Source organism: Pygoscelis adeliae, unplaced genomic scaffold (genome assembly GCF_000699105.1).
Source record: "Pygoscelis adeliae isolate BGI_AS28 unplaced genomic scaffold, ASM69910v1 Scaffold17, whole genome shotgun sequence".
NCBI classification, from domain to species: Eukaryota; Metazoa; Chordata; class Aves; order Sphenisciformes; family Spheniscidae; genus Pygoscelis; species Pygoscelis adeliae.
In genome coordinates, this window is record NW_008825234.1 from 26,144 (window position 1) to 43,864 (window position 17,721).

The window sequence follows — 17,721 nt, forward strand, 5'->3', positions numbered from 1 at the left end:
CAAAAATGCACAGAATACTTCTGAAAACACTGAAAAAGATACTCTAGCATGTAAGGAAATAAGGCTACAGAAGTACATAATTGTATGTTTATTACTAGCTACATGCACATACAACAAAAAAATCCTGTTACAACTGATTTTTCCACTCAAGAGTTTAGAAAGCAATCAAAATGATGAAAATTGCAACAGAAAACAGTATTCTCTTATTGATATAGAAAATATATGGCTTGCAATTGATGTGACTACCAGTTTGAATATTTCCTCAAATTTAAAAACCTCTTGCATATATTATATAATTCCTTTATTAAAAAGGACTGGCTCATTTACCTGCTAGAATGTAGAGAAAGAAAAAATATTTCCAGTGATGTTATAAAATATTGAAACAACATTGCCTCAAAATATCGACTTTATGAGCACATGCAATAATAAAACCATGACAGATATAGTATCTTGTTCCATGTGACTTTTGGAAAATTGGCATTTTGGAGATTAAGACCTCATTAGGTGTAGTTCACCGGATACTTACACTTCGTAATGTTTTACAGATGTAGAAGTTTAATGCAACTAATAGTCCATGCTTTGATGGTAACTAAATTCTGAGGCTTTACTATTCATAAGCAGTTCCTAACAAATTTTGTTTAGGTAATGTGAACTTTGGCTCAAAGCTGGGGCTCAGACCCACAGAGGCGATGTTGAGTTCATGTTCACATCCGGGTTGTACAAAAGTTAAGTCAGATTACTGAATTACCTAAATTACAATGTCATGATAAGCAGAAACAAAATACCTTATAATGTTAAGATTCGCTTACTGGGCACTTATTGGGCAACATCTGTTCTCAGTTCTCATTCACTATGCCTGGTGATAGGCCTAAAACAGCAGCATCTTTGGAAAGCGACAACTGGTCTGTGTTTAAAGACTTAAGATTGAGGTGAAGTAAGGAAAGTAAGAGATGGGAGGAAAGGAAGTGCCATATGAGTTATTGCACAGAGAAAAAGAGGGTAGTAAACTAAAAGATGTCATGGCATTCTTCTCTCAAGACGAAACATCAGCCGGTGGAGGGTAAAGCAAAGGCAGTAAAGCAGAAGCATATTGTAGTATGTTACACACTGGGGCTCTCCGAAGAAATTAACTTTTCAGGTCCTGTACGGCAACAAAATATTACATATGCTAATGCCTGCTTAGGAAAAAAGAGTCTCCATGCAACTCTCATTCAGAAAGAAAAATAGTAGCCCAACTGTATACTAGAAATCATGACAATAATTTCAGTTCTTGAATCACACCAGTATACAGATCAGTTCCTTTTTTCAACCTAATGTGCTTCATCTTCCATATTCTTAGATTACACCTCTCAGCCTTCAACCTAAGAAGAAAGGGTTTTATCTCAGATTCTAGAGCAGAACAGACATATACCTACTTAAATATTTAATTTTAGTTGTTTCTGGACAAATTACAAACCAAGTGTTTGTTCAATCTTGCAAGTGAAATCTCAAATGTCCTATCCCCGTTAAACTACTAATTTCCTTAATGGCCTTTTTTATTTTGTTTTTTAAATGTAGACTCACCTCAGAAAACTCTCAGCATACACAAAACAACCACCTCAGATCTCACTGAACAGATGTTTGGGAAGGCCTAAATATGCACAGTAGATTTGACATTTTATATCTACAGGTACTAATCTGCTATAATCAGATATAAGCATAAATCTTTCTGTACAGATACTTGAAGTATGTCATATGCCACCATTGATCCAATTAATCTCCAATAATGCTCATCTGATCAAAGGTCAGGAGACACGATATTCAGCAAATCACCCTCAGAACAAATAATCTCTTGCTTTAGCTGTTGTTTTGCCACTAACTATAGCTTGTTTTGGGTAAGTAAACAAAACCACTTGTCTTTCTCTACTTTCTGAAAAAAAGCTTCTTAAGATTCTCAAAGTATTTAAATTCAACACTGAAATCTGAAAACAATTCCTTCTTCATAACTAAGAAAATGAGGATGGACTTTTTTGGGGTAACTGAGCTTCACTGACACTGCAGTAAAACAGTACCCTTTAAATGCCCACACAAATGCCTATTTGTGCTATTGGTTACACAAACCTTCTCTGAAGAGAAAGGGCAGGCACCAGTTGCTTTGCTCTATTCTACAATCACTTACAGGCAAAGAAGCGTCCTATACCCAGAAGACCTGATGTCTGTTTCGTTATAGCAGCTATAGATTTAAGGCAATTTCAAAACGTTTGAGGTACCTTGGATAATATAATAGAATCATAGAATAGTTTGTGTTGGAAGGGACCTCTAAAGGTCATCTAGTCCAACCCCCCTGCCATGGGCAGGGACATCTTCAACTAGACCAGGTTGCTCAGAGCCCCGTCCAACCTGACCTTGAATGTTTCCAGGGATGGGGCATCCACCACCTCTCTGGGCAACCTGTGCCAGTGCCTCACCACCCTCAGCGTAAAAAATTTCTTCCTTATATCTAATCTAAAAAAACCTCCCTTTAGTTTAAAGCCATTGCCCCTTGTCCTGTCACAACAGGCCCTGCTAAAAAGTCTGCTGCCATCTTTTTTATATATCAAGGAAGGCCTGTATCATTGCAGGAACTACACTCTTTAATACCTCTCAGTACTAAAGGTACACACCAGTCCTGGAAAGGAGTGCAAAACCAAATGTTAAGCCATCTTCCACTTCCATGGGAACTGCCTCTGCAAACCCTATTTTCTAAATTAGTTGCAGAGCTAGACGTTATGTATTACTTCAAGTAGGTACTTTGTTCAGGTTTCCAGTGTTACAAAGCCCTCCAGTTGATTTCCAGAATAACTTAATAACTATGTTCTCCATTAACAAAGAAATGGTGGCTGGAAAAAACTATTCCATGTTTAATATTTGTTGTTAAAGACAGCACAAAGCAAAGTTAGCCACAGACGTTCCGAACAAGGTACGCTACCCTCAATTTTGCTCCAGAGCCTCAACAGATAAGAAATTCATCATCAGCTGCAAATCTGTATGCATGGAATGGAGGTATTATACAGACTTTTATAACAGACTCACAAAACCCAGAAAAAGGTTCAAGTATTTTTGACCTCTTCCACATAAGCTGGAAATGGACCATTTCAAAGCAGCTTCCATGTCACCAACTTGTGTCACTACTGAACAGTGTCACGTCTAGCAAACAAAACTGATGGTTTCATTGGTGGTTGAAACAGACCTGACTATATTTAAAGTTTAAGTTACTGTGCAAATTAAGCTCATTCAGTATGAAACATATTTCACTGTTTTTGAGTTTCTGGCCTACTAGGGAACATGCTGGCTCATCATCTTCATCTGCTGATGGAATGCTTTCTATCTTTGTTTCGGCACACTCAGCTTTTGCATTAAAGAAGTGCCTTTTTTGTCAAGCATCTGTGGATGTATTTCATATTTAGGATATAAAAAAACCCACCTCCTGCTTGCAAGAGTCAATTCTGTAACAGTACTTTCGCTGATTACTTTTTCAATTTTTCTGCCTTTTCAAAAAAACATTTAAATTTTCATTCAAACTGAAATGGTCAAATAAACTATATCAATGTCAAGGGCTTTATTATGTTCAAGACTACATTAATGCACCAGTCATGCAATGACAAGTGATGCAAATGAAAAACAATTGCTCACCACCAACCGACTGATGCCCAGCCTGTCCCCAGGCAGCAGCCCCCAAACTGATTTTTGCAGTGCTGAAATCATACTACAAAAGCTGAGATGCAATGCTAAGCATAACCTTCATATTCTGAAAAGCACAGTACAGTAACAAGAACTGAGCACTGTTTTATTCAGGTCAAACTGATGATTTAGGAATGATTTGAAAATCTTTTATTATATATACATTATACAAGCTTTTCCATGTTTCCTCTACACATACTGAGCTAACATCTCAACCTGAGCACACTGTCTCTGCATTTTGCTTCTCAAATCTCTGTACTGTCAGATTCAATAGTTCTGCTAATGTGTTATTGGCACATGAGCTAGTTCACTTGATATAAGGCTTAGCTTTTACCCCAGTCTGGAAAACAACCTACAGCCTCAAACCCCTCACCCCCCAAAAAACCCCCACAAACAAGCAAAGAACCCCCCCCAAACCAAATTAGTAAACCCAACTTAATTCTATAGAGTTTCTGCCAGCTTCTAGGGTAATGTTTTGTGAAATACTGATTGAAAATTTTTTTCAGCCTTGCATGGAGAAAAACTTCTCTGCACTGGCTATAAAAAATGGTTAAAAATAATAAAATTATATGAGACAAAGAGGTATCTCATATGGAAACATACAAAATAATATTATTGTACAAGGCCTTATTTGAAGTAGTGTTGACAATCCTCATCGCCAATGTTTTAAAACTGGATGAGGAACAGGATGACCAGGAACAGAAAGCCTGTTTTCAAGGGGAAACGAAAATGAGCTTCACAGAATAAAACTCAGACGAAAGATGTTACTGCTACTGGACAAAGGAATAAGACAGAAAAGTATTTTAGCTAAAGAACAGGAAAGCATGAGACAAAACTGATTTAATCTTGCTAAGAATAAATTTAGATGAAAAGCAGAAAAAAGTTTCAAGTCATTAAGAAAGAAAGATTCAGAGACTGCTTTCTGTAAAAAAAAGCTGGTATCTCCTAAGTATTTTAATACAAGTCCACCACTTTCATGATAACATATTTATATTATGTGAACATCTGCAACATATAGAAAACTTGTTAACTTTACTTGGGTTAAGGGGCTCAGGGCTGTTGAAATTCACGCTAGGATTTGTTCTTGCCACAATTACTTATTCTCATTGTTGTTATGTTACTCTACCACCAGTACAGCCATTATTAACTCTACCTATACCATGGGCTACATGAGCTTATAACTTCAAAAGGTATTCAACAGATGTTCCCTTCCTCTGCCAAATGGTGACCCAAGCAATTGTACTTCTGCTTACAGTATCCCATGGCACAATCCTGTATCATTTGATCACAGTGTAAACTGGTAGGAGAAAGGTAGATACCCCTACTTCATCACAAAACAACTTCAGTAAGAGCTAGAAACAGCACAGACCCATGAACTAGAGCCTAAACTGATCAGTGCAAACTCTGCAGCTCGCACCATCCACCCTCATGAGGATGAAGCATCTTGGACTGCCCCCATCACCCAACCTGTGCTCACATTATGCTTCTCAGGCTAGCACAGCCAACCTTTGCTGAATACTCATTACATCAGCCTGTCCAAAAAGTACACAGTTATTATAAAGTTCATGAAATGAAACAGCAAACACTTCTGCAATTTTCACTTAAAATTTAAGAACAGTGTTGACAGTATTCCTCATACTTTTATGAACATGATGCAATGCTACGTATGCTTTTAGGTCAAGTGAAATATTGGATGTGTAGATGCTCCTTCAAAAGAAAAAGCTTATGGTAACTACATTTGTGAAAAAAAAATCCCTTAGATCAAGTATGAGGAAATTCTGGCTTGCAGATGGGATTCAGCCACTAACTCAAATTTGTCCAATATGCAACAAACATGAAGGCAGATTTTTCCCCCAACAGTACCTCCAAACATTCTCTGCTGCCTTATACCCAGCTGCACCACTAATCTCGTATTCTTCCTCATCCTTCTGCAGTAGTTGACAAATGGCAGAGCTGGTGGAATGAGTAGGGAAGAGACAGTCTGAACCTTACGGCAGTGACCAATACATGAAATTGCGTCTCAGAGCAAGATTTTCCTTTCTATTTTTCCTTACAGAAGAGTTTTCTATTTTCTTATTTTTTCTCTTCTTTTGACTCCTTCCTTGCTAAATAGCAAAGGATCTGCTAAGAACACAAACGTGCACCTGAGAGGAAAGGGGGAAGAGGGGTACAAGTCTCACAGTGTATGCACAAATTAATACTACCTTACTTCCTTTTCACAACAGTAGAGGTTGTTTCCAGTTGAGCTTCTTAAAGAAACAAACAACTGGAAGAAGAGTATGTGAAGGTTGCCTAATATGGCAATAAAATTGTTAATGAGAAAGAGAAACCCAATGGAATATAACCAGAGAAGCCTCAATTAAATCCTTGCCAGACCTCCCCATCAACAAGAAAGAAGTTTCTTGAAACTATCTTTTTGTAAAAGTAAGAAGCATTATTATACCACTTGAAGAACAGTTATTTGTCATACTAATTTAGTTTATATTAGTGTTTGCCTTATTGATTTATTTCCGTGAGGCCTCCTATTTCTTATTCAGGAACCGACAGTTTTTCCACAAAATGGGAATGACCTTCTTGGTTCATCAGCAATATCCAGCTGGCTGATCTGCACGATGTAACACTGAACTAGCACAGTCAAGGTAGATGCAGGACCCCAGGTCCCTCCATGACAGAGAACATGTCACTTTTGGGGGAACCATGGAACTTAATTTTACTGGTCATCGAAAAATATATTTAAAGTGGTTGTTCCATCAGGGTAAAAACTAATTAATTTCCAAAGAAAGGAAAGTATTATCAGAGTCTTCCCTTAGCACTTACTATAAAGTAGATGTTCAGTATCCTTCCAGGACCAGATATGCAGCATTTCCTCCCATCTCCTTCCTGCCTCTCAGCAGAAATAAGAGGAGTGGTGGGGACTGCATGGAAGACAGGATGTTCTCAAACATGCAGTTTTCAGATGTAGTGAAGTTTCTTGTCCCTGCTGTCAAGATGGATCTGTAAAGCTTCACCCTACCATTACTGCAAAATGATCTCCATGTCTTAGATCAGCGTTAGCTTTCATCTCAAATCAATCAAGCACAGGGCATTTTGCCGCCGTCTGGATAGGAATCCTGTATATCTATCACTTCCTTGAGGTACTTAAAAGTACTGTTTGGCTTCTATTAGTATTAATGAAGCAGAAGCTCCCATACTCCCAAAGGCTTTCTAGAGAAATAGATAGGAAAGCAATTTAAACTTGCCTTTGTCCTACTACTTGAACAATACAGAAAGAAAGTACTATCTAATACAGTACACAGCTTTGAAACAACTTTTTAAGCATATATTTCATAAATATGCTAAAACATTAAGCTGCATGCTTTACAAGGGCCTCAGACAAAAGACTTAAACCTATACCATTTAACATTTGTATGTTCACATGAACAATTTCACATTTTAACTGCTGTGAATCAGTATTATCACCTTAATGGTGCTTTACACTTAAAAAATAAGTGTAGATTGCACTGAGATTTTCCGATGAGTTAGCTCTAATTTCCTAATTTTTATTCCGAGCCATTAAAAAATGCCAAGAAAAAATATTGTTCCCCATGCCAGTATATCTGGTTCATATTTAGCATAACAGCTCTCTGCCAATGCATGCACACATCAGAAAGACCCCAATTTCATCCTAGCACGTCTGACCTCAATCTCTCTGTGCCTTGTTGTATTTTGAGTTAGCTGATTATATGCAGTAAGTTATTTGTTTCAGCATGACCACTGAACTCCTGCATGCTACATATTTTCCTTTCAGCTTGCCACAACATAAGCCATAAGCAGCTTGATTATCTGACTTACTACATTCACAATAGTTATAGTACGATCCTAGTAAAAGTGAATCAGGGATAAAAATAGTCTCAAAAATAATTTCCTGGGATTTCCTGGGTTTGGTTAGTATTAAGAAAGAGCTCATAATAGCAAGAAAATTAATACTGTGGGGGACCACCAGATGGATGTTTTATTTTTCTGGTAACTAAATATAAACATGTCACAAGCCTTGCCACGAAAAACACAAAAATAGACCAAGCTCTTAAACCCAACCAAACAAAAAAGGTACTTTAGTTACTTTCGAGGGTGTTAAAAGTCTTCATGTTTACTAAATTGGTAGACAATGTCATGAAGGATTGATAGATACATCACGTATCTCACTTTGTAAAAATTTTCTAAAACAAGTTTCTATTAGTCACACTGAACTGTCGTATTGATTTTACCGTTTATAATCTGCTAGCATTCCTCCTCAAATTATTGTATAGAAGGAACAGATTACTGCACAGCTTGATGAGGGTTCTTGCTTATGTGAAATAGTTCTACTTGATCCTACAGCAAATCTCTGCCTTTCTTGCAAAAGGAGTAATTCATGAACTGAAGAATGAAAAGTGGCTTTTTTCCCCAGTTCCAAATACACAGCACACATCCACAGCACCTAAAGGAATATGCACATATCTGATTTTATCTGAGTTTATTTTAATTATTTTATCCAGTTTTCAGTTAATTATTGAAATCAGTATCTTTTATTCACCGTAAAAAATGTCTACTCCACTTCCCCAAGAAGACACACAATGGGACAACATTAACCAGTTAACTTCCTTATCTACAAGGAGTAACAGCACAGAAATATCACAGGAAAATACGGGAAATTGAACTGAAAGAACGGCTTCCTTTATCAGCACTCCATCAGATGGAACAGATTATTCTATTTACCTCCGAGTTCTCATACCCCCATTAATAAATAGACTTTTAAAAGTGTACAGTCTAATGCCTATGAAAATGACTCAGGGGCAACTTTTTTGAAATATCATCCAGTCTCAGTGACAGAAATAAATCATGTTTCCATGGATGATTTCATTTCCAGTTCAAAAGCAAAATGCATTTTTCTCCTCATTGTGAACCATGGTGTCTTCCTCCATCCTTAAAAACAACAGGTTTTGGATTCCTTCTCCCTTCCAGGTCTATGCACATAGCATGGTACAAAAACAAATTTATAATCTTAATTAAAAATTAAAAGCTTTTGATTCATTTTTACTACAATTCAAGTTGGCAAATGAATCTGCAGAATGATGACACCATTTTAAATCATCTTGATCCAGAACAGACAGAAAGAAGCAAAAATTGCAATACTGCAAAAATTGCAATATTGACAAAGCATTGCATATGCTTTCTGACAACATGGGAAAAGCAAAAATTCAGATTATTACACTGGGAAAAAGTTAAGTCTGAGACCACAGAGATACCTGAATTTTATTGGCTCCAAAACTGATGAAATACTTTTACTTTACTATTGTGGTGTTTAGTCTTAATTACAATAAAAATGCCCAAGTCAAAAGTCGCTTATCAAGAGGAGATTTGGGCACACTTACATTTCTCTTATAGTGTAGTTGTCAGAGTTTTTTTGTCAGTGGGTATTTCTAAATGTGGAACTGCAGAGGTGATATAAATAGCTGTATGTTACGTTTCCAGTTAAATTTGAGTTGTTCCAAAATAGTACTAGTTGTGTTAAAACTAAGTTAAGAGAAGCATACCAGAAAAATAAAGTGATTGCTTCAACACACATTTAGCAAAACAAGCCTATTTTAAAGTTGCAAGCACATAGAGTGATGTTCTCTTTCAGCAGCTCTAACTGAAAATTCCATTGTTTCACTACACTGTGTTTAAACAAGCTCAGCAGTACACATAATTGGAGGTACTAATTAATGCAGAGACAGCTAGAATGGTGTCCATGTTCCAGGTTATATTTTGTCTTTTCCCTGAATTTGATCAATACTGTCCTACAGGGTAGTAGCTCTAAAAATAACAAGATCATAAGTCACATGGAAACTGAACTGCAGAACAGGCATGCAAGTAAAATAATGAAACAGGAGGTGAAGTCACAAGTAAAAATTATGCTATTGCCCTCAGAGAGCTGCAAAACAGATTTTTTTTTTTTTAAAGCTTTTTACCTCAGAAGCAGTCTATGAATTCTTAGTCCATATAATTGCGTTGGCTTAGTTAACACGTATGTTTTTAACTTGCCGCAGAAAAACCCGTAATGTACTAACAAAAAGAAATTCATATACAGACCCTCAAGTTTCCTTGACAAAATACATTTCAGGAGGCATGAAAATCTGGCTTGGAATTCTCACAGCGAACAGATTTTCATAGATCTACTGAACCATCTGGCATTCATAGATCACTGAAAGAAACATTGAGATCACCTCCGAAATTATAGAAAATTGGGCCAGACCTGATTCCTGGAGAACTGTAACCATGAAAAGCAGAATCTCCGAGAGGGATTTAGTTAACACAAACTGAGTTTACCACAATCTCATGGTACCACCTGATCAGAAAGGGTTGATATTGTCTCAACCGTTTTAACATAGAGTAGCAATATGTAAGAAGGTTAAAATAAATAAATAATTAAAAAAGTAAGGACTGGAGTTTAGTCCAAATTCATTATGGCTTTTAGGAGCCCAAATCTTATTGATCTCAGTGAGCTCACATCTCAGAATTTGCTATTTGTAGCACTATTTAAAATCTGAGAGGAAAGAGAAAATGACTTATGACAAAGAGCTCAATCTGTTTAGTAATCAAAGGAAAGATCAAGGAAGATCAAAAGGTGATTTGATTACAGCACAAGTGTCTCAAAGGGAACAAGAGGGGAACAAAAAAACTCTCTGGCTAGGAAAGGCTTCTCTAATATAGTGAAGAAAGCCACAACAAACATCACTGTCTAAAAGCTGCAGACAAATTCATATGGAAGGCATGAATTTTTAATAATGAGGTTGACAAATCACTCAAACCATCATTGAAGGAAGGAGGTTTTTTTTAGCTTCTTAAAAATGGTGACAAATTTCTCATCTGCCTCCGCGTCTTCATCAAGTGCTTGATATAGCACTTCTTTCAGAATGTAAGAATACAAATGTATGCCTCATGGGGCAGTAACTATCTGTTAATATTTTCATATTATTTTCAAAGTGAAAAGTTTCTGCTGAAAAAACTAGTTACAATTCTTATTTTGATTTTTTTCAAAGTTCTACTGTAATCAAGTTTGGGTATGATGATTTTAAGCACAATAGTCTTAAGGGTTCAATGTCTGCAGATAGATAATTTATTCCGTTTGAAAATCAAGAGAATAGGGCACACATTTTCCCCAAGATAAAATTAAATTTAAAAATATATAGTTCAAGTACTTGTGGAAGGTAAGAAAGCCAGCTCAGAGAAATCTCAAAAACCCCTTGAACACTTAGGCACAAATTCTTCTGAGTTTCTTAAGCAAATCATATGACTGCTTAAAAGATGCGAAGACCATCATTACTTTCTCCTAATTATGACAAAATACTTATACTGTTATAAAGAGAAGTGCTTCTGTGTTTACAATGAGCATTTTGTCTTACAGTATTGTAGACACAGACCCACACTCTTGTTCATAAACATTCCTGAAAGGGAACATATTACTGAGCAGAGACAGAATGAAACACTAAGCTAGTATACATTTTCAAGGCCAGAGAACTCAAGCCCATGATGATTTTTGATAACTGTGAATGAACAGTGAAAGAAGAGTGTTTGGAAGGAAAACATTTTTTGTGTTTTCATTCCCATTCCGGCCTCAAGTCTGTTTCCTGACTGTTTCAGTGTCTTGGCAATTTTAAGTGATTCTTTTCCAAACACGTGAACCAGTCCTTTTCTGATTAGCTGAACTGAAGAAAAAGTGAAGAAAAAGAAAAAAAAATCTGACTTCTGATTCTGAACTAATTGTCTGTTAATGACAGTTCTCACCAATGTTCACTTTATCCCAGCTCCTGCTTCTACTAGCAGATAGCTACTCCTGCTGCTACCAGTTCAGTTGGGAAACGACATCACTGCAACATTTTCAGAATTGTGCAGTATTCAGCAACCTGTTAGGAGGATAGACAGGTAAGTCAAGTAACCATTTATCTACAGTTTTGGTTACTTGCTCCTCCATCGCAGAACCCCAAATAGAAATAACTAGAAATCACAACACCAATAAAAAACTAATACCTAGGATTAGATATTCTAGTGTGACAAACTATCAACAACCTAATGATCTAAAAAATTGTCCTAATAAAATAAACTTCTCCTCAGCCTACAATGCCCAAGTAGTCCACTAAAGAACCACAGGTCATTTATATTACGGATGTCGTACAGAACTCTGTACGAAACCTTCTATCCAGATAAAGTACAGCTAGATTGTGGCAACAAAGCTTGGAAGGAGCAGTCTGCCCTTTTATTAGATTGTACAACATAGAGGGGACAAGTAGAAAAATGAAGCTGCAAATCTCTAATTCTAGTAAGGCATGAACTTTCATACTCATAAGCAAATCTAATTTCTTTATCTGAACTGTCTCCAGAAAAATCTCTACTACTGTAGAAACTTCATACTTCACTGAATTACAATATCAGCTATGAGGTGGGTTTTTTTCCAGAATTGTAAAAGGTCTCCGCAAATTATTATTTTTTTAAAAAATAACATTTGTGGTATTTCCAAGTTTCTGGAAACATTTTAAAGCATTACTGAACCTCATTTTACAACTAAATGCATTACCTTAAGTATTATTCAGTTATATGAAAACAATCTATGTGCATCTGAGTTCAGGTATCACATTATCAGTTTAGAAAAACATGTTTTTCATTTAACACTCTTCTTGCATTTGAAACAGGTTATATTACATTACCTATCTAGAAAATTCAGCTCTACATAAAATAATTAAAAATGTTTCATCCACAAGTCTAGCTCTTTTTCCACCTAATGAGAAGAATTAATGTTTCAACCTTTATACTACTTTTGTAACTGTTGCAAAACCAAAACCTCATAACACAATGCCAACCTCCCCCCTCCCTGCCCAAAAGCAAGTCCTTACTACTGGCAACTCAGACAAGCTTGTTGCTCAATATCAAACCCTACCTCTGCACCAACCATTATACCTAAAATGTAGCTTTCTAAAGATTAGTTTCATGCACTCTTCTATAAGTTAGCTAATAACTTTTTTTTAAAAACTAGAAAGATGCAAAAAAGGTTGAACATTTTTTTCAGATCACTGTAGAACATCCGTTGCAGCAACTAATCCTGCAATAAAGATTGGCTAGTACGAGCTATAGCTGCTAGGCAGCTCTGCTGAAATCACCTGGACTATAAACAGGCAGGAAGAGATTATTGACAGGAGGTATGGCCTTAAGGCTCCTTCTATTCCATCACCCAGCATTAACACACCCTTTGTTACTGATGTGAAAGGGACTGCAACTCTTTTCCAGCCTCCCATCAACATGCATGTGTGCTACGGTATTGAGGCACTCAGGGGAACTGACTTCAACCTTGGTTTTTCCCTGTGACAAGAATAATTCTTTAGCCTTTAGAAACATACAGTACTTCTGTGGATTCAGAGAGCATTTGAACTGTTACCTACGGAGATATAGCCTGCAACAGAAGACAAAATATACCATGCCAAGCTTGTAAGGTAAACAAAAATTTACCATGAGACAACATTTCTTTCAGAAAGTGTAATTTACACAACATCCTACTGCCTCTTGCCCTCTTCAAAGATAAGCTTGTGTATTTCTAGAAACTGTTAGGAATCTTCAGTAGTAGACTGATTGAGTCTACATTTTGACCTCAAAGAATCTTGAAAACCATCAACAGATGTCTCTGGAAGATTTCTACCTTGTCACTTGCACCTGAATGGAAGAACACTCCCTTTAATATAGCAAATGCGTGCATGTTTTTTTCTATTGCTTTAGAAACCTCTTCTCAGTTGGTCAGGATTTTTTTTTTTTTAAGACTGGGAAAGTTTAGTTTTAATGACCAGACGACCAATTTTTCTTTCTTTTTGGATGACAGCTGCTGAGTACAGTTCACTAGAGTCATAATTCTTTTCCTGGTACAAGTCCTACAGCACAATAGCAAATTTTGACTCTCAGGAAGTCTCTGATTTGCAGAAGTCACATCAACAGCTCAGCTTGTTGGTCCCTTCGACACCCCCTCCCCAACAGTATGTGTGGAGAGAAGATATGAAGGAGAATGTAAAGACAATGACACATATAATTTATCTTAATTTTTAGTGAAAACCTCTACTTACATGAACCAAGAAATGAAAAATACAATCATGATTTTGGCCTTCAGACAACAGAATTTAAATACTGTGTTAAATCAGAGTACTCTGCCTGAAATAGACTTTTTACTGTGATGTACTATCAAACTTTATTTTAGTTCCATTTTCAAAAGCAAAAAAGAGATCTTTTGTTTCATTTTATTTTCAAGTGGTGCACACAATATGTGAAAATGTGCATACATATGCACATATATATGTGTAATATAGAATGCCTTGGTCTTGGTTTTGATCCTAGCAGAGACCACTAAAACATTTATCAAATGGACAATATATTTCATGGGAGAAATAATTTATTTCACTGACTTTGAAACAGCTAACAGTCTTTTACCTGTGAAAGATGAGACTCCTGGTGGGAGAGAACACCATAGCAGCCAAATGAACATAACCTCTTGATAATAAAGTTTTTCCTAACAGATCACAAGTTTCCAGATGATGGGCCCCACAGTTCAAGAGTTACATTGCAAATACTACAGAGTAAGATTCTCCCATTAGAGCTGAGACTGCTTTAAGCTTAAGGGAATCAGAATAGAACAACAAACAAGTAGTTCTTTTTAGTATAATGCAGAGTTATCTCAACTCAATACAAAAACCTCAAGGAGTATAACTGCAATGGAAATCTGTGTTTATGCCAGCATAATCAGATAGGACCTATGGAAGCACTTTTTAATTAAAACAGGAGTTATAGTATCTTGCGTAAGGACTTGGGGCACAAGCTTGTTATATCAGCTTTCTTTTTCACTTCAATTAGTAAAATGTAACGTAAAACAGTTTTACTACTTTCAGTGCATTTTTCAAACTCACTGAATAAAGCAAAAGAACTTTTGACGTTCAGAAAAAGAACATCGTTGTTGGAATGTAAAGCCAGGGAATAAGATTCACATTTTTCACATGAAATATTTTCAGGAGAGCATCCAACACCTGAATCTCATTTTAACACATGGACAATAAAGAAAAAAACGTATGGCCAAATATTGTTAGATGTCTTCCAAAGTACTTTTAGGACTTCTCGGATTCCACACTGCATTAATAAAGTATGTGTAAGCTTAGTACTTACCCACAGAGGCATAATCATTTGGAAGTTCAGGATAAAGCTTGTTTGTATTCTTTTTAGCTGAAAGAGAAAATTAAGTAGCAAGTTACATGATATACTAACATATATTGTTATATTTTATATACTGCTTCTCTGATACATGTTCAATAGTTATAAAATGATTGCAGTTATCCAAGGAGCAGTACAGAAGAAAGAAATAAGGACTTTGCCTTATATCTTTGTCCAGAAAGAAATCAAGTTAACAACAGGAGCTGCACAGTAAAGCCTCACTTTCAATGAGAGCACTTTGGTAGACAAACTGTTATGGAGCTAAAACTCTGCCTCCTCTGCTCTACTGTAAGACCTATTAAAAGATAATGACAACCTAAAAGAGAAATTTTAGTTTTTCTAGAAACCAGAAGTTTCTACAAGTAGGACTAGCAGTTTCTAGTAGGACTGTTCTTTTTACTAAGAAGTTTTGTTGTACCGTGGGGCTTCTACGTATCCAATAAACATGAATGCTTCCTTTGAACTATTACATGCTTCTGTAACTATACAAACACTACTTCTATAGCAACTCTGTCAGAAAGAAAAGGTTTGTTAATATAAAACAAACAAACAAACAAAACCTTTACCCTTTATCGCTCATGGCACTATCCCAACATGCTTTCAGCATCTGCCCAAGGAAGAGTATTAACAAAATATTTTTATAGAGACAGCTACTACGATAATAATTGTATAACATTCATTAGCTTTAATGCTCTAATTTTATATAGAGAATAAATTAATCATTACCAAAATGTTTTCTAACCTGGTGGTGTTGGCCTAACAGTGGGTTTAGGTGGCTCTGGTCTTGACAGAGGTCTAGCAGGTGGGTCATTTACCTGAAATGCACAAATTTTTTAAAAAAATTGCATCATACCTGGAAGTGGATTGTAACTTCAGAGCCTAGAGGTATGTCAAGTTACACTGAAAAAAAAATCACTCTTTCTCCACTGAAATTGTATGAACTCAAGAAGTACCCTAAAGAACCAGTGACATACACATGACTGTAAAGTAATTCAACATGGATTTAACAAAGATGAAAGTAAATGATTGTCTATCAGTAACATCAACAAGAAAACATCTTCTACAGTTCTCAGTATTGTATTGCAAATGTGATTGTTTGAATGGAAGACAGAAAAAGTAGAAAAATGAAGAGTATCCACATCAAACCTGGTATGCTCACTATTTACAGATTAACTTGATTAGGAATAGGTGAACAAACTTTTCTAATCATCCCCTCAGATTTGATTATGCACTATTATAAGAACAAGGTTATATTTTGTTATTCTGGAGGACGCAGAGCAAAACCAGCAACATTCTTGTCCAGAAGAGCCTACCAGGGCAATACCTGAACGAATGTGTTACTCACGCGCAGTATCTGCAATGCGTTACACGTTTAAGCATCCAACAGAGAACTTAAGAATGCCATATGAACATCAACATCAACACCAACGTCACCGCTGACTAGAAACAGTTCAGGAACAGAAAAAGCCTATGTGAAAAACAGATATCCAAACCCTTCTTTGTTCCCTTACAGCTTTTCCTGGATTATTTTTTTGCTCTTCATTTTCATATACTTCAGTGAAGGATGCTAGAGTTTCATAAAGATCTTCTGCTTGAGCAGGAAAAGGCACATCACCAAGCAAGATGGCACTAGCCCGAATATCCTGTCCATAAAACCTTATAAAAAAGAAAAGATGCCAGGTATTTGATCACCATTACATTTCAATGTCTAGATGAATCCATCTTGTGCAAATGTCCCTTCTCCCCAGCCCCACATTTCTCCTACTGATCATCTATTGAGAAATGACAGAACTAGTTCAATGCTGTAAATTTTGAACGAAAACTAATTGCAGCAAATTTGAATACCTACCTACCACCTTATTTCAAAATGTTCTTCACCAGTAATATTTTGTTCCTGGTCATGCAGAATGCATCAGCTAGACCATTTGAAAGCCAATCACACAGCAAGCTGAAGAAACATACACCACGTTTGCAAAACATTGTAATAGATTCCTTAATGATGTAGTAAAACTCCTTAATGGAAGCACTGGAACCTCAATTCTATGAATGGAGATAGCTGAAAGTTACCGACGTGCTGTCATTAAAATCAGCATTAGTCTTTGCTGATATTAGCAGAATCAAAGTTTTCATAAACACAGAACATGCAAGTGCAAGACACTCAGTGGTTCCTTGGATTTTAAGCTTAATAGGCTGCACAAAGGAAGCAGCATTTCATAAGTTGTGTATTTTCTCAAATTCAGTGATGCTCTAAACCAGATTTTTTTGTTTTCAAGTGGTCTAAAAGAATATTTCTCATTATGAAGTAAATACCTCAATAGCTATCTTCTACAATATTGTACTGTTTTTACATGGCGAGGTTTTGGTAAGGGGTGGCGCCGCAGGGGTGGCTTCTGTGAGAAGATGCCAGAAGCTATCCAATGTCAGAGAGAGTTAGTTCCAGTCAGCTCCAAGACAGACCCACCACTGGCCAAAGCTGAGCCCATATTTAAGAAAGGGTAAAAAAAGCTGCACAACAACAACTGGGAAAGGTGAGTGAGAATATGGGAAACAACTCTGCAGAACCCAAAGTCAGTGAAGAAGGAGGAGGAGGTGGTGCTTCAGGTGGCAAAGCAGAGATTCCCCTGCAGCCCGTGGTGAAGACCATGGTGAGGCAGGCTGTCCCCCTGCAGCCCATGGAAGTTAACAGTGGAGCAGATATCCACCTGCAGCCCATGGAGGACACCACACTAGAGCAGGTGGAGGTGCCCTGAAGGAGGCTGTGACCCCGTGGAGAGCCCACACTGGAGCAGG

The 17,721-nt window shown here is 36.7% G+C and overlaps 1 protein-coding gene across 1 annotated transcript in view; it reads right to left on the minus strand.

Moving 5' to 3' along the window:
• SH3YL1 (SH3 and SYLF domain containing 1) overlaps nt 1-17,721 on the minus strand; it is a 38,151-nt gene that overhangs the window by 10,989 nt on the left and 9,441 nt on the right. The window contains exons 7-9 of the mRNA XM_009329304.1: nt 16,443-16,587; nt 15,674-15,746; nt 14,887-14,943 (exon numbers count right to left, since the gene is read on the minus strand). Coding sequence (XP_009327579.1) covers nt 14,887-14,943; nt 15,674-15,746; nt 16,443-16,587 — 275 coding nt within the window. The remainder of the gene's footprint in view (nt 1-14,886; nt 14,944-15,673; nt 15,747-16,442; nt 16,588-17,721) is intronic.